We start from the raw sequence: 27,233 nt of genomic DNA, 5'->3' as shown, positions 1-27,233 counted from the left end.
ATGGAAGGCGGCAACAGCCGAACGAAAGTCTTTGATCGTCTACACCCTGCCTCCCTTCTTGGAACAGTGTGGGTAAGGAGTCAGCGATCAAGGTTAGAAAGGCCATGGTAGGCAGAGTCTGTCTCGTTCGGCATACTCCGAATCTCCGTAGGCAGAAAACGTAAGTACCAAGGTTGTTCTCACTCTGGCGGCCAAAGTCCTTTCTGTCTAAGGAAACACCAGACAATTTCCAGGCACCTAATTGTAGGCCCTTGCTGTCTGGGTGAGCCAGCGCCCCGTCTATGGGGCAACCGACTGTGGTTTGTCCGGCAGGATCGCTGGCTCGTCCGCTAGGAGCTGGATAACTTTTGCCCGAACCGGGGTCAGCGGGGCCACTATGATGGCTGACCATGCCAAGAGGGGGAAGATGTAAGCTTCCGGTCCGTTTCGCGACAGGGACCTGGCGTTATGTGGAAGGCCTGCGGGTGGGCCGCCTGAACCAAGATGAGCAGCCCATTGTTGCCCTGTGTCGCAATCAGGTCTATCAGAGGTCTGCTGAACATGTGGAAAAACCTACTTCATGTTCGTTGCGAAAGGGTCCACTCGTCAGGGTGGAGCTGTCCCCTGGGCAGAGCATCGGCCATCACATTCTCCTTTCTGGCTATCTGAGAGACTTGTAGGGCCATGCCAGATTCTGTAGCTGTGGTGAGGGTCTCCCTTGCCAGACGGCAATATCTCCCTGACCTGGTGCCACCATGTCTGTTGACGTAGCTACAGTATGTTACCACCGTCGTGTTGTCTGAGAGGATGGTAGTCAAAAGCCCCGTACCTGGGCGCCGGAGGGCTCCAGAGAGCCCAATCCTGTGTATCTGCTGCTAAAGAAGTCAAGGACAGCGGCCTGCTTGGTGACCTTGTTAGCGCTTGTATGACAGCCGCACTCGCAGTACTGATTCAGTACCACAGTACCGTTGATGACTCTTTCAGTTATCAACCCGTTGCAATCAGAAAACTCTGAAGAAAAGGAATGTCCTGATGATGCTAAGCTGTACCCTGTAGGGAGGTTTAATGGAGGTTCTTTCCATGCTAAAAAATATTAATCATAATATTGGGGAAGAAAAGGCGTAGACCTATTGAAAGATAATGATGCCTGAGGCGCCTAACAATATTACCCCGGTCAACGAAAACCTGTCAAGCATAGAGACAAGTATCTCCTGGATGGGAAGCTGCACTGACGAAAAAGTGCCTTGCCCAAGGAAACAACTGAATGATCCGGCCAGGACTCAAACCTGCAAGCCTTAGATCACCAGTCCACTGCCTTCACCACTTGACCACAGTACTCTCCAAAAATGAGTACTGAAGGTACAGAATCTCACTCTGCTGAGTGAGTACAGAATCTTAAACAATGCTACCCTGCTACAAAAAATGAGACTGAGTACTGAATGGATAGTTTGCTTCAGCAGAATCTTAAACAAAGCTACAATGCTACTGTTTATGTGACTCCTACAATTATATGTATGTATTTAAGAACGTATTTAGGATCATCCTGCAAGTAGGAACATGAGAAGAAGCCTCACTGGCTTAACCAAGCTGCAAGCTGACTGAAGTCAGTCTCTTACATACAAATTTAACGTCCATGATTATGAAAAGTCAACAACTCTGTAGCTGGACAACATACACTAATCTTGGGGTGGCCTGAATCGGGGACCTTATGACTGAAAGGCTTTAACCCTGAGCTAACTGAGCTATAGACCTACTCATCAGAAACAAACTCCCAACAGGGGCTGTGAAGATGGTGAGAGGGTGGGTTTGTAGAAAATCCACCTCAAAAATCCCTGGCTGCTTAACGGAGCCCGGGGAGTTACTCAGCAAACACAAAAGCGTTACTAAGCATGTAGTGTTTTGTTATGACAACGTTATTAGTGGTGTAAGAGGTATGTCACCGAAAACGTTTTCAGGCTCATATTTCAAAACGATTTACGTTAAGACATTAATATAACATTAATACAACATTAATATCTCATAGAAACGTTATGTCGACGTTTTTACCACACCACATTTAACGTAATAAACACGTAATAAATGTTATGATAACGTACCCGTTACTCCTCAAATCTCTCCATGTCGAGACGTGTCCATTTCGTAGTGTAGTACAGTAGAAGTATCCAACTTCCTATTGAAACCACCTAGCGCATAGCCACGACTAGGCTATCAGGTGCTACGAAATGCAACTGTGCTTAAAATGTCGGAACATCGAACATTATTCACGAAGCGCATACTGTATGCTCGGAGCGCGTTAGCGCTTGTACCTTTGTTGGGGTTTTATCCTACCCCTTTTCCAACTTACTACTAACGCGTTTGTCTTGGAAATTCACCCAAAAAATAGAGAGAGAGGTTTATCCCATGGGATCGCTCACGTAGTCGACAGCTCTTTGCAGCAAACGTTGAGCTTACACGTGTCAATCCAGGTGACTGCTTGGCCCCCCTCCTCTCTTAACAAATACACAGCGCGGGAATATTGTCTTGGCAGTTTGCCAAGACTCTTGGAAGGCTTCGTTTTCCTGGCACTTTGCCAAGCTTCGAGAACGTTCTCTTCTTGGCAGGTTGCCAAGGTACTAAGTAACGAGACTGTACTAGAATCGCTTCAGTTTGCGCATTTTAACATGCTCTGGAGGGGGTTCCACCAGCGTTTTAAACAACAAAACATAAGCAAGGTTTCAAACCTAGACATATGGCGATGAATTATAACGAGAGAGAAATATAATTAGCGAGGAGAATATGACCCATGAATGCACAGGAAATCTATGTCATGTCCTGGTTTCTGCTGGTACTCATTAAACACACATTCGGAAGTGTAATGATAAATGGTGTAGCGATTGCAGTGTCCTTCCGCAATTGATTCGAACCTGTCGTCGCAGCTCAAGCTGCTAGTTCCGGGGGGCAACACTCCCCTGATGAAAGAGACTCTTCCCCCTCTTGGAGGCGGGATTAACTTTGAGGCTGGGGATAAGTATATCTCCGTTTGCCGTGGGGACCTCGCTCCAGCCGGCTTTCCTTTCGGATTGGGCGTTTGCCCTTACTACCCCGTTCTGGGGGCCCAGCAGTTGTTGAACTCATCGGTTCCCGGCTCCGGGACCGACTCCTGGGATCCGGAGTGGAACCTCGGTTCCGCACTCCCTGTGAGGTCTCGCTGGACCCGTGGTCTCGTCGGACCCGGGCCCCCGGAGCCCATCTCCGGGTACCACTCCTCTCGACCCGGACATTCTGTCCATTCCGGTCGGAATTTCAAATGGGCTATTTATTGGCCTTGAGCCTTGCCCTTGCCTTCCCCCTTGGTCATAGAATCCGGACGGTGCCGGGACCTTGGGGGGCAATATCTCTTTCTCCTCTCTCTCTCTCCTCCGGCCTCTCTCGCCGGACTCGGGCTCCCGGAGCCTATCTCTGTGTGCGTACCACGCCGGGTACCACTCTCCTCGACCCGGACATTCCGTCCGTTCCGGTCGGAACTTCTAAAGGGCTTTTTATTGGCCTTGAGCCTAGCCTTCCTTGGGTCGGAGGGGAACGTCTGTTCCGGGCTCCTTCTGAGGTCTCGCCGGACCCTGGCTCTCCGGAGCCCCTCTCTTTGCGCACACCACAACGGGTGCCGCTCTCTGCGACCCGGACGGACTGTCCGCTCTGGCCGTCTTTGTCATGGGCTTTTGGTTGGCCTTGAGCCTTGCCCTTGCCCTAGCCCTTGGTGATACATCCGGACAACGCCGGCACCTTGGGTGGCAAATCTGCATCTCTCTCTCTCTCACATGGGCTTTTGGTTGGCCTTGAGCCTTGCCCTTGCCCTAGCCCTTGGTGGTACATCCGGACAACGCCGGCACCTTGGGTGGCAAATCTCCATCTCTCTCTCTCTTCTCCGGCCCTCTCCTGGCCTCTCTCCATCTCAACTCCCACCAACTCTCTCACTTCCTCTTCATCTCCTGTCTCTCCTCCGATTCCCTCCAGGGGAACTGTGGGTTCGGTGATAGATCTAACCTGTCCCGGCCTGCTAGCCAGGTGTCGATGTGCTGCCACTGTCTGGTGTGAAAACAAAACAGACTAGACAGAGGTCTCGGAACAGTTCACACATTTAAGGTGGCTTCGAGACATGTCTGAGAAACCCACGTTAAGGAGAGACTAACGGCAAATAGTCTAACGTATCAAACGGAACGACTATAAGGAGGAAGTAGGGTGGGAGTATGCTAACAGAGAGTAAAGTTACGTGACAAAACAACGCGCCCCGCTAGAGGCTCGCGGCTTACAAGGTACGCTACAATAGTGAAAAACTTCCCACACTTAGAAGCGAACACGTAACTAGAATACATGAAGGAAAAGGACGAAGCATGTATACAAGGGAGAGAACCCCTCTATCCGCGTACAGAGCGGGAAGGGAGGAACAAGGCTACGAGATACGCCCCAAGTGAAAACTCCCGACACTTAGGAGGTGCACGAGTAGCGAAACCCATGGAGAACATGAAAATATGTACAAATATATGAAGGTTCAAACAAGAACAACAACAACGTAATCGAACCGCCTAGTACTGGATAGGAGTTCGCGGCATACAAGATACGTTACAAGGAGAAACACTTCCGACATATGGAAGCAACGTAACTAAACATATATGCATCGAAAACTTGTAAAAGGACGAAACAAGTATATAAGGGAGAGAACCCCCTAACCGCGAACCAGCGGAGGGGGGAACAAGGCTACGAGGTACACCCCAAGTCATGAGACTCAGGGAGCGCACGTAGCAACAACTGGAGGAAACATGAAAATATACAACAATATATGAAATCAAGGATACTCCCGTCTTAACATGAAAAACAACGAAACGAGCCGACTATCTCGACTAGTTAGGAGATATCGGAACGTGGCAACAACTACGCTACAAAAGTGAAAACCCACACTGAAAGCGTAAAAATTAACGAAGTACATGAAAGCAAAACATCTTATGCTAAGTAAGAAAAGCTGAAACACATGTACATACGGAAAAACATGCCTATCCGCGTAAACAAGGCGGTATAGGCAACGCTACAAATTACGCTACAAGGGGAAAACCCACACAAAAGCGTAAGAAGTAACGAAGGTACATGAAACAAGCAAAACATATTAACTTTTAAAGTAAGAAAAGCTGAAACATGTACCTACGAAACGCGTAAAAACATGTTTTAGATCCTCATTTACATTCAAATTACTCTGAGATGTGTAAAAAGTGTTGGAACAAGTTTGCCCTTGAGGTTTGTGAGATAGATTGTCAAAATATATGAGCTTGAAAGAGTTGGGGATTTTATTTACAAGTGGGAAGGATATGACTCTGCATACAGTGTGTGTGGAGTGTGGTTAGATAATGGGTGCATGCATGTATGTGTGTTGTTTCCTTGTGGAACACTTGAAGCTCTGGAAAGCCAAATAGAACATTAATAATTTAAGGATGAAGAAATAATATTTGATGTGATCAGGTGTGTTCAAAATTTGAATCATCAACGTAACTTGATTGTAGCTGTAGACTACTGGCATATTTAATCTTTCAAGAGTGATTACTGTATTATTGAATATAGTGTATACAGTAAGTAGTACTGTGATAGTGTGAATGTAAGTACTATATGTACATGTTAGTATCAGTATGCTGGTCCTTACCAGATGGCTGTTGAGGTAGTTACAGTGTATACAGTAAGTAGTACTGTAGTGTGAATGTAAGTACTATATGTACAGGTTAGTATCAGTATGCTGGTCCTTACCAGATGGTTGTTGAGGTAGTTACAGTGTATACAGTAAGTAGTACTGTAGTGTGAATGTAAGTACTATATGTACAGGTTAGTATCAGTATGCAGGTCCTTACCAGATGGTTGTTGAGGTAGTTATAGTGTATACAGTAAGTAGTACTGTAGTGTGAATGTAAGTACTATATGTACAGGTTAGTATCAGTATGCTGGTCCTTACCAGATGGCTGTTGAGGTAGTTACAGTGTATACAGTAAGTAGTACTGTAGTGTGAATGTAAGTACTATATGTACAGGTTAGTATCAGTATGCAGGTCCTTACCAGATGGTTGTTGAGGTAGTTATAGTGTATACAGTAAGTAGTACTGTAGTGTGAATGTAAGTACTATATGTACAGGTTAGTATCAGTATGCTGGTCCTTACCAGATGGTTGTTGAGGTAGTTATAGTGTATGCTGTAAGTAGTACTGTGATAGTGTGAATGTAAGTACTATATGTACATGTTAGTATCAGTATGCTGGTCCTTACCAGAATGTTGTTGAGGTAGTTATAGTGTATACAGTAAGTAGTACTGTGATAGTGTGAATGTAAGTACTATATGTACATGTTAGTATCAGTATGCTGGTCCTTACCAGATGGTTGTTGAGGTAGTTATAGTGTATGCTGTAAGTAGTACTGTGATAGTGTGAATGTAAGTACTATATGTACATGTTAGTATCAGTATGCTGGTCCTTACCAGATGGTTGTTGAGGTAGTTAAAGTGTATGCTGTAAGTAGTACTGTGATAGTGTGAATGTAAGTACTATATGTACATGTTAGTATCAGTATGCAGGTCCTTACCAGATGGTTGTTGAGGTAGTTATAGTGTATACAGTAAGTAGTACTGTGATAGTGTGAATGTAAGTACTATATGTACATGTTAGTATCAGTATGCTGGTCCTTACCAGATGGTTGTTGAGGTAGTTAAAGTGTATGCTGTAAGTAGTACTGTGATAGTGTGAATGTAAGTACTATATGTACATGTTAGTATCAGTATGCAGGTCCTTACCAGATGGTTGTTGAGGTAGTTATAGTGTATACAGTAAGTAGTACTGTGATAGTGTGAATGTAAGTACTATATGTACATGTTAGTATCAGTATGCAGGTCCTTACCAGATGGTTGTTGAGGTAGTTATAGTGTATGCAGTAAGTAGTACTGTGATAGTGTGAATGTAAGTACTATGTACATGTTAGTATCAGTATGCAGGTCCTTACCAGATGGTTGTTGAGGTAGTTATAGTGTATACAGTAAGTAGTACTGTGATAGTGTGAATGTAAGTACTATATGTACATGTTAGTATCAGTATGCTGGTCCTTACCAGATGGTTGTTGAGGTAGTTATAGTGTATACAGTAAGTAGTACTGTGATAGTGTGAATGTAAACTATGTACATGTTAGTATCAGTATGCAGGTCCTTACCAGATGGTTGTTGAGGTAGTTGTAGTGTATACAGTAAGTAGTACTGTGATAGTGTGAATGTAAGTACTATATGTACATGTTAGTATCAGTATGATGGTCCTTACCAGATGGTTGTTGAGGTAGTTAAAGTGTATACAGTAAGTAGTACTGTAATAGTGTGAATGTAAGTACTATATGTACAGGTTAGTATCAGTATGCAGGTCCTTACCAGATGGTTGTTGAGGTACTGTAGTTAAAGTGTATGCTGTAAGTAGTACTGTGATAGTGTGAATGTAAGTACTATATGTACATGTTAGTATCAGTATGCAGGTCCTTACCAGATGGTTGTTGAGGTAGTTAAAGTGTATGCTGTAAGTAGTACTGTGATAGTGTGAATGTAAGTACTATATGTACATGTTAGTATCAGTATGCAGGTCCTTACCAGATGGTTGTTGAGGTACTGTAGTTAAAGTGTATGCTGTAAGTAGTACTGTGATAGTGTGAATGTAAGTACTATATGTACAGGTTAGTATCAGTATGCTGGTCCTTACCAGATGGTTGTTGAGGTAGTTATAGTGCATACAGTAAGTAGTACTGTGATAGTGTGAATGTAAGTACTAAATGTACAGGTTAGTATCAGTATGCTGGTCCTTACCAGATGGCTAGAGGTAGTTATAGTGTATGCTGTAAGTAGTACTGTAATAGTGTGAATGTAAGTACTATATGTACTGGTTACTATATGTACAGTATGTAGGTCCTTACCAGATGGCTAGAGGTAGTTCCTTTTTAAGATATTACAATTTGATTCATGTATAACTAAATATATTGTAATAGAAGTTAATATTTTCCTCCAGCCCACAAACTGTGTTTAGAATGTCAGGTATTTAATTATGCTTTCAAACAGATTTAGAACAGTTGGCAAATGTTCAGATTGGAATATTGGAGCTTGCACAATGTACGGTAGTTCCATGTTGCCAAATCCTGTTACAGTACATTGTACAACTTAAAGTAACTGAATGTGTTACTGTACATGTGTCAAAAGGTCAGTGGAATGTTATCTTTCTGAGTCATCAAATTAATATCACAATGTAACGAAAGTGTCTGAATAATGGTTTATTTGTCAGAATAAAATGAAAGGAGCTTTCACTTTCAGATAAGTGATCTTTGAGATCAAACTTAATAGTCCACAGCTAATTGGTTTAATTGCAATCAGTGCTTATTAATGATTGATGACATTAGTTCAATTATTTGATATGTTGGAAGCTAACTGTCTGCTCGTCGGTGTAACGACCAGCATCCAATATCAATATGTGAGCCTTCACTATATATAGCTTGCAAAAGTTTGGTGTTTGGGAATGAGCAGTGCTATTAGTAAAATAGTACCTGGTATGCAGTGAAGCTATTGCAGCTACTGTATTAAAGAGAGTCTATGTAGAGAGAGAGAGAGATGCTATTTTAAAGTCATTGATGTCATCATTTATTATTTATGGTTGAAGTGCAAATTTGAAGCAGTATATACCCTGCAAGTAAATTCTTTAACATTTTACAGTGTGTAATAAAACAAGACAGGTTCACAGAGAGGTATGTGACAGTTAATTTGGTTTGTGGACCGAAAGAAAGAATGAGATGGGGAGGCCTGGGAGGACTAAAGATAGACAGATAATTTAGAGTGAAAAGTGTTACATGTTTGATGAAATGGTTTTATGAATTGTTAATAACATAGCTACGTGTGTAACTTGTTCCATGTATAATAGTCAATAAGATTTAATGACGGGGCACCTTACTGTAGTAATCATATGCAGAACTCAGTTGTTTCTTTTACATATTTAGTGTACATTGTGGTGTGTATTTAGTATTGAAGAGTTCACCAAATGAGAAATTCTTTTACCAAGATTCTTTTGTTTCCAGTTAAACAATGGACAACTGTAGAGACAGAACCCTCATAATTTACATAATACATATCCTTCAGTATATCAGATGAAGGTTTCAATTAAACCACTTGCACTGTATCCATAATTTACATACTCTACAGTTATACAGTCTACGGTATATATATCATATGATGGGGGCTATGTCAATGTTCCCAGGGTCCAATGTTCCCAGGGCTCGATGTTCCCAGGGTCCAATGTTCCCAGGCCCCAGGGTTCGATGTTTCCAGGGTTCGATGTTCCCAGGGTTCGATGTTCCCAGGGTCCAATGTTCCCAGGGTTCGATGTTCCCAGGGTTCGATGTTCCCAGGGTCCATTGTTCCCAAGGTTCTTTGTTCCCAGGGTCCAATGTTCCCAGGGTCCGATGTTCCCAGGGTTCGATGTTCCCAGGGTTTGATGTTCCCAGGGTTTGATGTCCCTTTTTTTTCAAAAATCACCCGAAGGGACGTTGTTCAGTAAGAGCCGCACAGAAGTGTTGACCTGAGAGTCCAGAGTTCCACGAGGCCGAGAATTAAGAGGGTCCCGCTTTGGTGCTGCCCGACCGTGCACGGGGACAGGCTCAGACCCTGGGAACATCGAACCATGGGAATATCGAGCCCTGGGAACATCGGACCCTGGGAACATTGGACCCTGGGAACATAGAACCCTGGGAACATTGAACCCTGGGAACATAGAACCCTGGGAACATAGAACCCTGGGAACATCGAACCTTGGGAACATCGAACCCTGGGAACATCGATATTTCAGGGAACATCGAACCCTGGGAACAACGAACCTTGGGAACATCGAACCCTGGGAACAACGAACCTCGTATTCATCGTCAGCCATTGAAATAACACGAAAACGGGGAATATCGAACCCTGGGAACATTGAACCCCGGGAACATCGGGTAGACCCCCATATGATGGTATCAAGTAAACTTCTTGCACACCCATGTTCAGCAATGTTCTAGTATTGGTTGTACATTCATGTAGATCTATCACAAAACATGAATATGAAACCACATATATCAGTCTGTGGTTAACTATCACAATATTATATGTATGTGTATTCAGACCTGTATGTACAGTATCATGAATCTAGACATGCTGTCATTGCGAATATTAACATATACTGTACCTACAGTAGAAGAATTTACATCAATGCCCTAGTTACCTCAAGATTAAACTTCCTTTAAGATCCCTGATAATCTGAATGTCTGGTTGAATATATACCAGAACTCACGATGCGATGCCGATAGATACAGATAGAACTCATGATGCGATAGATACCTATAGATACCTGAAGATACTTTAGATACCTATAGCCTTTAATACTCTGTGAGAGTCATGATTGATGATGGGAAGATTACTGCCAAATTATTACTTGTATTTTAACAAAGGAAGGCATTCTTCATATAAACACTGAAGAGAATATCAATTGTTAGAGGCCTGACCAGTACAAGTACTATTTATTGCTAATTGTAAGCATCCTTCTTTGTAAGATGTAGATAATAATAATAATAATAATAATAATAATAAATGAGACTTATATAGCGCCAAATCAGTAAACAAAAGTTACTGCTCAAAGCGCTTTACAAAGAAAGTAAATTAATTTACAAAAGAACAAGTGAAAAAATGGGTCTTAAATAGACTTTTGAAAGTAGAAAGTTTATAGCATGTTCGAATGTGATCTGGTAACTTGTTCCAGAGATCTTTAACATATAGGTATATTGAGAGTAGTACTATGAGCTAGTACTGTCTAATGGCTGGCAGGTAGCAGGAATAGTATTAAAACACAGGACAATTATGTTTTCGAGTTCCCTTGAGACATTTAACTCTATGTTAGGTTTCTTTTCTTTGATTATTGATTATATTATTATTTGATTTTGTAATTGTATTGTCAATGCTACTGTACTGTATCAATGCCACAATTAATGCAGCATATTTTACTTGTTTCTTTGATATATTTTGTAAATTAAACTGTAAAAGTACATCTCACATCCAGTGATATTCTGTTGATATGAGAAATAATATTCCAATCGTTTATTAAATGCAGTAGGATCTATAGTTTTCAAGGAATCCGCTCTACCAGTGTCATCATTTTACAACACCTGAGTAACTTCATGAGTTCCCTAATTTTGAAGACAAATTGTCCTTAATTACTACTAGCAATGAGTTTAATAAGTAAAGCATAGCTCATTTTATGAAAATGTGTATGAATTATATGTAAAGTGGAAGGAACATCGCTTTAAGCAGCACTTGGTTAAAGCTTTGCGAGCTTAAAATATAACTTGGCAGCTCATCATATTATATAATTAATCATAGCAATCTAGCTTTGTAACAGGAAGGTGTTAAGTACTCAAATGCCTGCTATTTCCAGATTAGATGATTGAAGGCAGCCATTCTACTACTGTAGCTACTAAAATACACTTAAAATACACTTAAAATCGATTGACAAAACAAAGAATTCTGCAGACCTGCCAATTTGTCTAAAAAATTATATTTTACATATATGCAAAATAGGGAAAATACAGTAAGGGAACAATTACAAGAATTGGGTAAAATCCAACTAAAACAAGTTAAAGATATCAAACATAGCATATAGACAATTTGGGGTTTAAACAGAACTCAACATTAACAACACAGACATTTAGAAGAACAATATATTGTGGTGTAAACTTGTAGGTTAGTGCTGCAGAACCCAACAAATTATTTCCAGAAAAAGTAGATTTTCTCCACATTCCTAACCCCGGGTAAAAATTAGAAAGCAAGTTTAGTATCTCAGATAATACTGGGAGATGAGCACATAAAAGTGGGAGAAAGTGAGATTTTTAAAAAAAATGTGAGATACGATATTGCTGTAATGTGGAGAGTTGGCAGCTGGTATGATTCTGTTACTTCCAAGCACATAGTATAGGCTTAATACAACACTGTCATAGCAATGCACTGTCACTAGGTATAGCCTACCATACATATATACTGAACGATATGGGCTGATATTGTTTTGTTCTAAACTGCTCTATAATATACTAAAAATATTTAAGTTTGTTCCAAGTGTTTCAAATAGTTATTCATTTGTTCTTGTAGCAACTGGGAAATGAATCAATGTAGTTTTATTAATCACTTGCTTAAGGTTAAATTGAGGACTAGTTTCATGGAATGAACCCAACAGCAGGCCTCACCAAGTTCCCTAGAGTAATTGAAATACATATGAAAACTACTTCAGTTCTTGCTCTTTGCTTTGGAGACCTCCTGCCTTTAGTCTAGAGTGTTCAGGCTTGCCATATTGAGAAGCTGAATCAGGTAAAGAGCCATCATTCATGTGAGAGGGTCTCTTTCAGGAATAATGTGGCAAGATTAATGGACAGGCCGACTAAACCATTTACCAACAAAAACTGTAGAGTTGGGAAGCATTAAAGCAAAAAGTTTTTAATTCTATTTCTTGAAGAGTAAGGGTTCACATCTTGTGATGGTGAGGCACTCTTTTATTTCTGGCCTTAATCAATAAGTCATTTCAGGAATTCGATAGAATATGTTGAGTTCCTAGTACAAACTTGAGAAAGGGAGAAACTAGTATGCTGGTCTCGTTGGTTGCTTCGGTGATAAAACCTCCAGGCAATATAGCTTGACGTATCAGTGATGTAATAACTTAGGTTGCAGTCTGGTATTGCTACTGTAGACATCAAGATTGGAACGTATTGTTTTATATAGCTGACACTTTCAAGCTATGTTCACACAGTACGTCCTCTCTACTCCCTATCATAAAATTTGTCTTGTCTATCCTCATATATGGTTCAAAGCAGGTTACATGTTAAATTACCAAAATTGGAAGAGAGTTTGTGGTTGGCAATTGTTTCAAAATACAATGGAATATTGACTTAATCACTAATTAATGTTAAGGGAGGGAAAAGCTGTGGAATGTTGTAGTTTGTTCAATTTTAATCATGTGTTGTTGGGAATAAAAATGATTGCACATTTATGAAAATTACATTTATAACGCTTTAATTGAGAGAGATGTACTTTTCTTGTGATTGTTATATTGTATATTTTGTGGTAATCAGACATAGAAAATAATGGTTTCTTGGTACTCTGTGTGTAGTTACTGGTCTGGTCACCCCTAAATACAGTACATAGTGGACAGTAGTTTTTGTATGGTTAATATATAGCCGGTTCTTGGTATGCTGTGTGTAGTTACTGGTCTGGTCACCCCTAAAGTACAGTATACAGTATAGTATAGTTTGTGTATATGGTATATAGTGGGTTCTTGGTATGCTGTGTGCATTTACTGGTCTGGTAACCCCTATAGTACAGTAAATAGTATAGTTTGTGTATGGTAAGGATAGTGGGTTCTTGGTACTCTGTGTATAGTTACTGGTCTGGTCACCCCTATAGTACAGTATATATAGTATAGTTTGTGTACATGGTTAAAATAGTGGGTTCTTTGTATGCTGTGTGCATTTACTGGTCACCCCTATAGTATATAGTATAGTTTGTGTATGGTTAGGATACTAGTGGGTTAATTCTGTGTATCATTCTGTTAAAGCACACATCCTTTCATTACACACACAAGAAGCTATACAAATAGCCCCCAAGGAGGACTTGAATAGTACAATAGCACTCAACTTGATTATCAACACAACACAAATCCTTTGGGCTGCAGAAGTGTTTAGTTGAAATCTTTTAATTCTCCTGTCCACTGTGTTCTTAAGTTGGGCATCATTTCCTGATTAGAGCAACACTTGAAGAATCGAAAGAATGTCTGCATCATGTACAAAACAGAATATAACCTACAGTAGGTGTTGTAGAGATACAGTTGTCTTATTTGTCATCATTCTGGGATTAAATCAAGCACACATCTCCAGCTCTTGTGGCTCATACCGTCATGGTTTATTGGAGGTAAAGATATCAAATCTAAAATGCTACAATCTGTAAGAGTGAATAGCATTTACTGAAAGATACCCATCTCCCAACCCCATCGCATGATTCACTGCCCGTTGGAGGTGGAAAATTGGAAGCATTTCAGTTGCTATTTAACTTAAATACACAGGACAATGTATGGCTTGACAGTTGTAGAATTCTGTTACAGTAGATTACATCATAAATTGATATTAATTGCTATTATTCCTGAGGGTAACAGCTCAATGACATACAGCACATCAGGTTTCTAACAATTTTTAGAGTTGTAATTAATTGGTTTGTGATGCCAATGTATGGAATGAGATGAGGTCATTTGCTTATAATATTTACATGGAATTGAAGGTGCTGTTGCTCGTAACTGGCACTTAGTCATAAGAGTAATGGCTATATGCATGTACACTGGAATCACTACCAACTAAGGACTGGTAGAGTGCAGTTCTTATAATCGTGAGGCCTCTAGCTTGGTTTAAATCTGCTTCTTGCCACAAAATTTCCTTGTCACTATTTTCACAGTTTTAAAGCTGCTTAAATAAAACAGAACATTCTAGATTTTAGTCCACTATTTCCAAAGTCAGAGTGGTTGTCTCGCATTTGCATTTGAAGAAATTGCCTTCCCTCTTTCCATTTATGTTGCACTCCATGGCATGCCAAAGTTGACACCTAGTCTACTTCCTCAAGTGCTGCATATTTTTTTCCAGAATTTATTGATCGTTAACAGATTGATAAGTTTTTTCAGTGTATTGATAGGATGATAAGGATCCAGTGTAGACCTCATTACAGACAGTAGCAGGTTCCAAGGTTGACCTTAAGGAGTGACTTATGCTGTGGAGATATTAGTGGTAGAATTGTTGCATAGGCACAGGGGGCAGGGGGGCTGGCTGCAGCCCCCCAACCAAAATTTGTTGTGAAAATTCAGGCAATATGATGAGAATTTTTGGGCACCTACTGAAAGAGAAAAAAATTGCAATGTGTTTTTCAATGGTTAAACAGATACTATTATCGTCAATATTATTGTAACGTCTTCGCAAATAATTATAACCAATATGGAAGGGTAATAACACGGCAAATGATTGTATGTTATTGGCGTACAATGTAATAACCGATGCATGCCTATATGATATGCACATTAACATGTTGAGCGCGCGCAGAGCCACGAACAATTTTGGTTATATTTTCGGCAAGTCAATTCAGCCCCCCCCCCCCAAATCAAATTGGGCTCCTACACCTATGTGCACAGGTGCATCATTCAAATGAGAAGTTCTCCACACATGCTCTAAGTCAATGGAGCAAGTACTCCAGGCAAAAGAGTATTTTCTACTTAATTATGCCCAGTTAATAGAGTGTACAGCTTCTCATCTTAGTCAACTTTAGGAGAATAGGAATCCATTCTGCTGACATAATACATGTTGCTGGTCATTGGATAATGGATGGTCATACAGTGCTAATGTGTTGCTCAAGATAATCAAAGATCATTAAAGGAGAAGAAGCTCTTAGTAGCACCGAACTGTTGGCCTTGCCTTGTAACAGTTCTCTTCCATCTTATCAACACTTGGTTGCACTATCTTATACTGGAGTAGTATCTGTAGTTGGAGTGATGATTGAATTAAGGAGCTTTTGATGTAATTATTGAAAGCTGTTTACTGTTGTGGTACCATACGTAACCACATTCTACTCATATGTCACTTTACAGTATATTAAATTACCAGGCCTAAGTTGCAAATGTCACACACTCAATGCACTGCCGCTAGAAGTTCACCCTTAAATGTCTGTGTATCTCAGCATATTTCACTATACTGTATTATCATATGCATTCCCACCCACTCGTTAGAGATACACTGTACGGTAGTATGCTATGGTTCACCCTTAAATGTCTGTGTATCTCAGCATATTTCACTATACTGTATTATCATATGCATTCCCACCCACTCGTTAGAGATACACTGTACGGTAGTATGCTATGGTTCACCCTTAAATGTCTGTGTATCTCAGCATATTTCACTATACTGTATGATCATATGCATTTCCACCCACTCGTTAGAGATACACTGTACGGTAGTATGCTATGGTTTTGGTGTGAAATGTTGTTGCCATTTTCTGTAGGAAGTACAATAAATCAAATTAGAAAACACAATTTTGTATGAATTTCTAAAACTAATTATTTTGATATTTTTGGTGCAGTTTGGATCAGTTGTGCAATCCTTGAGATTTAATCAAACACATCCATTGGTCAAACTTAGTCTAAAAGCCAACCAAGTATAATGAAGTCTTGCAGGAAGAGACACATATGGTACATACTATCCTATCAAGCCTACACACAGGCTGCTAAAATTGTATAGGTCATTTTATCTGGTTATGGTCTTGCTAATAACCTGAAATCTTGTTGTAAGTGAGAGGTACCTCAGTGGTTCTTCTTGCTCATATATTATAATCTTGCTGTAGGTAAGAGATACCTCTATGGTGAGTTTACTGTTGGTAAGAGATACTTCAATGGTGAGTTTACTGTTGGTAAGAGATACCTCAATGGTGAGTTTACTCATAAACTGCAATCTTGTTGTAGGTAAGAGATACCTCAATGGTGAGTTTACTCATAAATTATAATCTTGTTGTACTGTAGGTAAGAGATACCTCAATGGTGAGGTCACTCATAAATTATAAACTTGTTGTAGGTAAGAGATACCTCAATGGTGAGTTTACTCATAAATTATAATCTTGTTGTACTGTAGGTAAGAGATACCTCAATGGTGAGTTTACTCATAAATTATAATCTTGTTGTACTGAAGGTAAGCGATACCTCAATGGTGAGTTGACTCATAAATTATAATCTTGTACATACTGTAGGTAAGAGATACCTCAATTGTGAGTTTACTCATAAATTATAATATTGTTGTAGGTAAGAGATACCTCAATGGTGAGTTTACTCATAAATTATAATCTTGTTGTACTGTAGGTAAGAGATACCTCAATGGTGAGTTTACTCATAAACTGCAATCTTGTTGTAGGTAAGAGATACCTCAATGGTGAGTTTACTCATAAATTATAATCTTGTACTGTAGGTAAGAGATACCTCAATGGTGAGTTTACTCATAAATTATCATCTTGTTGTACTGTAGGTAAAAGATACCTCAATGGTGAGGTTACTCATAAATTATAATCTTGTTGTACTGTAGGTAAGAGATACCTCAATGGTGAGTTTACTCATAAATTATAATCTTGTACTGTAGGTAAGAGATACCTCAATGGTGAGTTTACTCATAAATTATAATCTTGTTGTACTGAGGTAAGCGATACCTCAATGGTGAGTTTACTCATAAATTATAATCATGTTGTACTGTAGGTAAGGGAGGTCTCAATGGTGAGTTTACTCATAAATTATAATCTTGTTGTACTGCAGGTAAGCGATAACTCAATGGTGAGTTTACTCATAAATTATAATCTTGTTGTACTGTAGGTAAGCGATACCTCATTGGTGAGTTTACTCATAAATTTTAATCTTGTTGTACTGTACTGTAGGTAAGAGATACCTCAATGGTGAGTTTACTCATATATTATAATCATGTACTGTAGGTAAGGATACCTCATTGGTGAGTATAACATACTGTTGTAATGTGTTCTGAGGAGAAGTCTTCCAGTGTCATTTCACATACAACTAATATTGACAGCTGAAATATCTTTGAGTTTACATGTAATCAGTATCCTGGTGAGTATTACTACCCTAGACATTAAATAAAGCAATATATGCAACTATCTGATGTGGTGCTCTCATCTCTGTAGTAAGGTGACACTAATAAGCCTTATCATACCATGACCTCTATCACAAACATATCATAACACCAGGTAGCTTGACAGCAGAACCCACCGCTGGTATTCATTTCAGCATCACTAGAGGATTCCTGTAGAACAACATGCTTCAAGTGTAGGCTTAATTAATGGAAGTTTAATGAATATTCCCAGCTTGATTTACTTCTCAAGAGGTGCTGTGTGACCTTTTACATTTCCAGTTCCTTTCTGGATGAGCTGCGATTGAATTCATAAGTTGTAAACCTATCTATAAGTATCAGCTGTGTTACTCGGTTACCAAGTGTCTTACTGGGATCTAAAGTGTGCAGTATACATAAGTCTCGCTCATTTGGCAGCTCTAAGTTAACAGTAAACTGACTTGTACAACTGTGCTCTGTGTTGGAAGGAATCTCAGTGGAAATATTTTAATGGAAATGTATCTCAGTGAAAGTATTTAATGGAAATTTATGGTCACTCAATAATGTACCATGATTAAATAAGAAAAGGTCAGTCAATTATATTATCATCAATTGGTAGATGATTTTGCAATTTATTTAGCAAATTTCTGAAATAATTTGAAAAGAATGAAGTTTTTCTTATCATACACAACCTGTGAAATCTTGTAATTTAAGTGATGATTCCAATCATGTATTAAGCAATGATTTCAATCATGTAAATTAAGTAAGGATTCCAATCATGTTAATTAAGTAATGATTCTTATCATGTAAATTAAGTAATGATTCTTATCATGTAAATTAAGTAAGGATTCCAATCATGTTAATTAAGTAATGATTCTTATCATGTAAATTAAGTAATGATTCTTATCATGTAAATTAAGCAATGATTCCAATCATGTAAATTAAGTAATGATTCCAATCATGTAAATTAAGTAATGATTCTTATCATGTAAATTAAGTAATGATTCCAATCATGTAAATGAAGTAAGGATTCCAATCATGTAAATTAAGTAAGGATTCCAATCATGTAAATTAAGCAATGATTCCAATCATGTAAATTGAGCAATGATTCCAATCATATAAATTAAGCAATGATTCCAATCATGTAAATTAAGTAATGATTCAAATCATGTAAATTAAGTAAGGATTCCAATCATGTAAATGAAGCAATGATTCCAATCATGTAAATCAAGTAAGGATTCCAATCATGTAAATCAAGTAAGGATTCCAATCATGTAAATCAAGTGAGGATTCCAATCATGTAAATTAAGCAATGATTCCAATCATGTAAATTGAGCAATGATTCCAATCATATAAATTAAGCAATGATTCCAATCATGTAAATTAAGTAATGATTCAAATCATGTAAATTAAGTAAGGATTCCAATCATTTAAATGAAGCAATGATTCCAATCATGTAAATGAAGCAGTGATTCCAATCATGTAAATGAAGCAATGATTCCAATCATGTAAATAAAGTAAGGATTCCAATCATGTTAATTAAGTAATGATTCCAATCATGTAAATTGAGCAATGATTACAATCATGTTAATTAAGCAATAATTCCAATCATGTAAATAAAGTAAGGATTCCAATCATGTAAATTAAGCAATGATTCCAATCATGTAAATTAAGCAATGATTTCAATGAATGTTAATTAAGCTTTGATCTTATATTTATTTTGGAATTAATTACCAGATTTCCCTAGTGGTGAAGTAATTATCATTTGTGTTTGTTTATTTGTTTACAGGACATCATACTTCAACAGAGAGTTTTGGCAGTGGATCTCACCTAGATGAATCAACCATGCAGCATAAAGCAATGTCCAGTAAACGACAGTTGATAACTGAACTCAGTATGTATTCATTCTCCTTATACTGACCAGTAAATGACAGTTGATTACTGAACTCAGTATGTATTCATTCTCCCTTATACTGACCAGTAAACAACAGTTGATTACTGAACTCAGTATTTATTCATTCTCCTTAAACTGACCAGTAAATGACAGTTGACTACTGAATTCAGTATGTATTCAATCTCCTTATATACTGACCAGTAAATGACAGTTGATTACTGAACTCAGTATGTATTCATTCTCCCTTATACTGTCTAGTAAACGACAGTTGATAACTGAACTCAGTATGTATTCATTCTCCTTATACTGACCAGTAAACGACAGTTGATAACTGAACTCAGTATGTATTCAATCTCCTTATAAATACTGACCAGTAAACGACAGGTGATTACTGAACTTAGTATGTATTCAGTCTCCCTTATACTGACCAGTAAATGACAGTTGGTTACTGAACTCAGTATGTATTCATTCTCTTCATACTGACCAGTAAATGACAGTTGATAACTGAATATTTGCAAAATGTAATTAATTTTTAAGATGCAAAGAACCCAAAAGTTAGATTTAGGAATGAGACTTATGACGTAAACTATCCTTAAAAACAAACTGCACAGATTTATCCTGAAATTGATTATAGTGACAAATATAAAAGATAATAAAAGAGTATTTTAAGTTGATTGAATTGAACAATCTGGTTGAATTCAGTCATAAATTTACATATACATTTGGTAATTTGCACATGATTCGCAGGGCATTTATCTATCTGTGCAAAATCTTAGCAAATGAGGACTCATCTACATCACAAAACAAGCAATTAATGTCATTATCACGTAAATAGTTAACTCTAATTGATCAATCAATCAATCAATCATTTGTTAGTTATACACTGTCATGGCTCAGCCTAGGTAAACACCACCCATGGTCATACATCATGTACTGTAGAGTCTACATATATACAGTAGATGCTTTCAATACATATGTCCTGTGTATGTTTGTTACGTTCATACAGAGTATGAAGTCCTGTATTTGTGCTGTACCAGTTGAAGGTTGATTCAGCGATGCAAGTTAACAGCTGAAGGTATCTTTAATCTGACTTTGTAGCTACAAACACCACCCTGGGCCTTTGTACAGTTCATCTTATAATCACCTTATTGTTTGATTATCTCCAGATGGATATGATCACAATGACTCAAACTGGGAAGTTGTGTTAATCCCTCTGCATTAATTGCTCTAGGCATTCCTTTGTAGCCTAGAGAGCTCTCTAGTAACACAGAACTTAACTGGGTTAATTAATTGTACTGTATCTGTTAGCATTGTAAGTACTGTAATATATGCATACAGATTGTAGATTGTGTTTATGAAACATGTATACCATGTCATTATGTTTAAAAACAGGACCAGCTTATAAACTATAATCGCCATACGCAGTGTACTGTAGCACAAGTACATACATCTATCTGCATACAATGCTATATGGCATGTACTTTATTGTGTTAATTGATTCTAGATGTTTTGTCTTATATACATAGCCATGCATGAATCATGTTCCTTTTATAGCTTTCAAAGATAGATAAATAATTAAATTAAAAGAAAAAAACTCACCCAGTCCTGTGCTTTATATATGAAATATAATAAAAAACAGAGACTACTGTATTCTATATGAAAGACTTCTGCTGTGTTGCCACGGCAACTATTCTGTGCTTTAAAAGCATTTACTAATTTGTGATTAATCATCAGGATGCATTTTATTCTTTAATTCTAAATATCCTGCAGTCAAGCAAAATTGCCTCACAGATATCAAAAGCCTAGACAGGAAATGGCACAGACCATTCATTGGATCAGACTGTACAGATTAAATGCACATTAACAACAACTTTGTATTTCTTGAGACTGAATTTGCAATTAACGTCTCTCTATATGCCACGCTTTGATCCGTTATCTGTGTGTGATAATTTGGGGCAAGCGTGATCGTTTAGCTGTTCCATTTTTGCTGTTTTACGTTAATATCATATATGCATAATTTTATATGGCAAACCTTGTGTGCATTCCTAGCAAGCATTAAATCTTGTTCTTCATAATATTGGAATGCACATCTGTACATTCTGGTTTCATAACTGACTCTATCTTTTTCACAGCAGCAGGCCATCTTCTGTAGGAGAAGGAATTTTGTTAAAGTTTTACAAGCTGTTAACTTAAAGATTCAATTATAAACCTCCCCTTGCCATCCTGCTTTCTCACTAGTTCCTATCAGCGAGTAAATTTAATTACCTGGCTGCTATTCAATTACTTCAGCTTGTTGTTAAGTTTTAGCGGCGATTCCTACAGGATTGACTAGTCATGTGTGGCTGTGCACAGTCAGTATTTGGACTATCAAAACATGCAGTGCTCAGATTGCTGTTAGATCTAACTGGCTTCATTCCAATACTGGGCAGAACTATCATTTTGGCTGTAGCTTGTTTAATTTTACAAGTTGATGAAAACTAAGATGGGGTGAAGGTGAAACTCAGAATGCTTGTTATCATTTTACAGTTCTTCTAATACTAATTTACAGTACATAATTTAAATATTTTCTGTTGGATATTTAAATTCCCTTTAGAACATATCAGTTGTTACTGCCTTGCTAACTTTCAAGGTACACTTCTGTAGACTTTAAAGTAAGTTAAAATTATTTTTCAGTTATTACACTGTATACAATGTAGATGGGTGCATTAAAATTGCCCACGTTACACTGTATACATGTGAAGACGGGTGCTTTAAAATTGCCCATGTTACTCTATACAATGTAGACGGGTGCTTTAAAATTGCCCACGTTACACTGTATTTACTTTGCTCCTCGCTTACCTGTCTCCCTACAACATTAGCACCTCATTCTACCTTGTCTAGTATGCCCTGGTAATCTTTTAACATTGTGCACCCTCAGTGACCGGTTCCTTCCGGTCAATGCCCTTCCTTCTCATTCTACCATTCAAAGTGTTTACTCATGCGTTTTCGTTTTCGTAGTGGATTCAAATCTTTCGAAAACTGCCCGGATTATATTGGATTATTACCTAGAAGACATCCTTTAGGATTTCTAAGCGTTTCAACAGCCTATTACAGTCACTCGTAAATCTATAAACCAGTAATTTTTATAACATATGGGTATTTAAATAGTGCCCATGTTACACTGTACAGTATACAATGTAGATGGGTGCTTTAAAATTGCCCATGTTACACTGTATGCAATGTAGATGGGTGCTTTAATATTGCCCACGTTACACTGTATAGTGCTGTATACTACTGTATATAACAGTACTGTATATATACGGTACAATACTGCAGTACAGTATACTATATACTACAGTATACAACTGTATACTACAGCATACTACAGCATACTACTGTGTACTACTGTACAGTATGTATATACTGTACTATACTACAGTATACAACTGTATACTACAGCATACTACTGTATACTACTGTGTAGTACTGTATACTACAGTATACAACTGTATACTGCAGCATAGGTACAGCGTACTGTGTACTACTGTACAGTATGTATACTGTACTGTACAGTATTCAACTGTATACAGCTGTATACTACTGTATAATACAGTAACAACCGCATACTACTGTATACTACTGTATATTATTGTACACTACAGTACATACTACATTATACTACAGAATACTACTGTCTCATACTCTGAATACCAAGGAGAGAAGTCTTACATAGATGCTTGCTTAAAACCACTTCACCCAATGTCATAAGTAGTCCTGAGTCTTCAGAACTGTAGGTAATGTTAATTGAACTTAAAGTTGTATTTGAACTTCAATAGAAAATCCCATTTTATGTTTATTAATCAGAAATTAATTGTCTATCATGTCCTAACATATATACCTCCTGTACGTAATATTAAAGGTATGAGCAACACTAACATACTGTGTTATATTGTTAATATTGAAAGTCAGCATCAAGCTACAGTAGTCATACTGTAGTCCTTAATACTAATAACAAATCAGAAGCCTTTTACAATACAGATATCTGAATGGGTTTTGAAGTCACTCTTAGAACATTTAAAATCAACTGTGGAGCCTGTATAGTCTGCACTGTCTTACCAGCAGGAAGTTCTTTACATGGCTGATATGACATACCTCCCCTGAGGATGACCCTTGTCAGATCTTTGGACTTTCATTTCTATCTGAATGTTCAACTAACTTGTCTGTAAAATAGCTGCAAATTCCCTGACCTATAATGGAGGAGCTGTAAAGTTAATTTGTGAAATTGAATCAAGATGTTGGTTTAATAGTTTGTCAGCCACCAGAGATGTGGAAGTTAACTTGAACTGACAGATCAAGTGTGCCAGGGAATGAGAATGCAATAATGCCTTCATGGCTAGCAGTAGGTTTTGTTCAATAGCACTTTAATATTAATGTTCTCTAACTAATAGCACTCTAACAAAGTACTAGACGGCAAAGAGTGTGCAAAGAGTGTGCCAGGGAATGAGACTGCAATTGCCTTCATGGCTAGCAGTAGGTTTTGTTTACTAGCACTTTAATAATTAATGTTCTCTAAACATTGTGCTAGCCACCAGAGAGTGTGCCAAGAAACTATGGTATTCTATGCTAAGAGCATTGAATAATCACTAACTATGTTATTCTATGCTAAGAGCATTGGATATAATCACTAACTACTGTAGTCTGTATGGTATTCTATGCTAAGAGCATTGAATAATCACTAACTACAGTATTCTATGCTAAGAGCATTGAATAATCACTTACTACGGTATTCTATGCTAAGAGCATTCAATAACCACTAACTACGGTATTCCATGCTAAGAGCATTGAATAATCACTGATCAACGGTATTCTATGCTAAGAGCATTGAATTATCACTAACTATAGGTAAGGTATTCTATGCGAAAAGCATTGGATAATCACTAACTATGGTATTCTATGCTATTAGAGCATTGGATAATCACTGACTACAGTATTCTATGCTATTAGAGCATTGGATAATCACTGACTACAGTATTCTATGCTAACAGCATTGGATAATCACTAACTACAGTATTCTATGCTATTAGAGCATTAAATAGTCTAGTTTGGTAGTGCACCCTTGCAGGTCGCCTCCACATCAGCACTCTTCTTAGCATACTTTTGTGATGTCCCATCTGAGAGTTATATTGTGAATTTACACAGAGAGGTTGAGAATAGCATCCTTCAACTACTGGACAATTTTGGTGACATTTGGATTTCAACCTTTGCTGTATTTTTTGGAACTTCATATGTGTCTTCTTGTATTCTACTCTACATTTTGGACCATGTTCAACCATGCATCAGTGAATCTCATTTCCAGGAAAGATCAATATTATTGACGTGTTCAAGTGTTCAACCATGCATCAGTGAATCTCATTTCCAGGAAAGATCAATACTATTGTCGCGCTCAAGTGGATGATACAATGGATTTCTTCCTATGACACAATGGCTTACACCAAGTTGGCTTTTGTTGTGTGCCTCCTACTACACTGCACTATCCATGTTCAACCATGCATCAGTGAATCTCATTTCCAGGAAAGATCAATATTATTGACGTGCTCAAGTGGATGATACAATGGATTTCTTCCTATGACACAATGGCTTACACCAAGTTGGCTTTTGTTGTGTGCATCCTACTACACTGCACTATCTTCCAGTGTAATGTACTACTACATGTGAATACCAATGGTACTAGTTACTTCAATAGTAAACTTGATCATCACAAATTTCTTGGTAGAAATATTGCACTTTATTCAAACTCCACAGTGACTTTCAAGCTCCAACTCCTCAAGGCAGGTGACGTTCATCCAAACCCCGGTCCTGATGTTACACCAGCACCTACTCTTACTTCAGTCAAATCAAGACCTACATACTCTTACACCACGGAACAGTTACTCCATATAAATCTAAATGTGAATGCCAAAGCCCATGTTTCTAACACTTTGTGGAGACATTTAGTGACTCTTGGTATAAACAACAGACATCCAACACATCGTGGAAATAGGGGGAAAGTTAAACATATTCCAAATTTCACATTGGAATCCACAAATTTAGAAACTGTCCGCAATTCAACTCCTACAAACACAACTACCATCAAGAAAAAGGTTACAATGTGCCTTTGGAACATCCGGTCTGTCGGAAATAAAACCACATTTTTAAGTGACTACCTAATTGAGCATGATATTGATGTTATGTGCATAACAGAATCGTGGTTGAATGAAAATGATGCTGTTACCATTGGAGAATGCACACCACCAACATACTCCTTCTTAAATTATCCAAGAGGTACTGATGACCACGGAGGTATTGCGATAGTTTATAAAACAGCGATGAAATTTCGGACATTCAAACCTAATCTGATTGCTCATACCTTTGAATATGCTTGCATCACAGACCCGATAAATGGTATTACATATGTTGTCGTTTATCGCCCTGATCCTTTCCCAAAGAAAACTTTTGATTTCCTAGAAGAATTTGATGACTTTATTACCAACATATCATCTTTAACAAGCAGATTATTCATACTAGGTGACTTCAACATCCATGTTGACAAGCCTGATCACCCAGTTGTTAGGAAATTTAACGCAACTCTTGTTTCTTCTGGTTTGTACCAGCACATTCTTGAGCCTACACATAGGTCTGGACATACTCTGGATCTTGTCATAACACGCTGTGATGATGAATTAATCAATGAATTTAAGGTGAAAGTTAGCTCTTTATCTGATCATCACATGATTCATTGTGTGCTAAACCAAGAGAAATCTGTGCCTCTAAACTCCGTCACTACTTGCCGAAACTTCCAGCGTATGGACCACAATGCTTTTAAAAAAGACCTTGCATCTAAATTTTGTGAAGTACAATCTAGTGAGTCACCTGTGGAACTGCTGACCAGCTTTGATTCAGCCATCACTTCTGTACTCGACAAGCACGCACCTCTCAAAACCAAGTCTCATAAGTTACGACCCAAGCAACCTTGGTATAATCGTGATATCAGTGTTGAAAGACGTTTGAGAAGGAAATTTGAGCGAAAATGGCGCAAATCGGGTACTGAGATCGATCGTATGGCTTATGAAAATCAGAGGGATAGAGTCAACCAATTGATTGATGCCAGTAAGATCGAGTTTTACAGGTCCTCTCTTGCAAATTCTGACAAAAAGGATGTTTTTAAAACTGTAAACTCCTTGCTCAACAAAAACCGTAGAATTCTTCCTCAATCCGATTCACCTCAACTTCTGGCAAATGACTTTGCCACATTCTTCAAGGACAAGGTTGATAAAATCCGTAATGCTCTTGATGAGCAGCTGCCTGGCAATGATAAGGCTACCAATGAGATCAATGAACAGCCTACCGACTTGGAAATGTTTAATGAATTTGAACAGATTTCAGAGGAGGATGTACGGAAATTAGTGAAGGGGTTTGCAAGTAAATCATGCACCCTTGACACCATTCCTACGTGGCTACTAAAACAAAATCTAGACATCATGTTGTCTGCACTTACCTCAATCATAAATGCATCTCTCTCATCCGGCATTTTCCCAAATTCTCTTGGTCAAGCCATAATATCGCCAATTTTGAAGAAACCTTCCTTGGATCACAATGCTTTAAGTAGTTATCGTCCTGTATCAAATATCAGATTTGTGGCAA

General features: G+C 38.3%; 1 protein-coding gene across 8 annotated transcripts in view; it reads left to right on the top strand.

The window, feature by feature from the left end:
- Nucleotides 1–27,233, top strand: part of LOC139973069 (dystrobrevin beta-like) — an 85,435-nt gene that overhangs the window by 16,495 nt on the left and 41,707 nt on the right. For 4 of the 8 annotated variants that reach the window (XM_071979443.1, XM_071979439.1, XM_071979440.1 and 1 more), the window contains exon 2: nt 19,470–19,574. In XM_071979443.1, coding sequence (XP_071835544.1) covers nt 19,470–19,574 — 105 coding nt within the window. Of the gene's footprint in view, nt 1–18,127; nt 18,269–19,469; nt 19,575–19,780; nt 19,802–19,878; nt 19,915–20,025; nt 20,032–27,233 lie in introns of those variants that run through there. The other 4 variants (XM_071979442.1, XM_071979445.1, XM_071979444.1 and 1 more) reach the window with 4 other exon arrangements.

Source organism: Apostichopus japonicus, chromosome 9 (assembly GCF_037975245.1).
Source record: "Apostichopus japonicus isolate 1M-3 chromosome 9, ASM3797524v1, whole genome shotgun sequence".
NCBI lineage: Eukaryota > Metazoa > Echinodermata > Holothuroidea > Aspidochirotida > Stichopodidae > Apostichopus > Apostichopus japonicus.
This window is presented reverse-complemented; position numbering and strand designations above follow the sequence as displayed.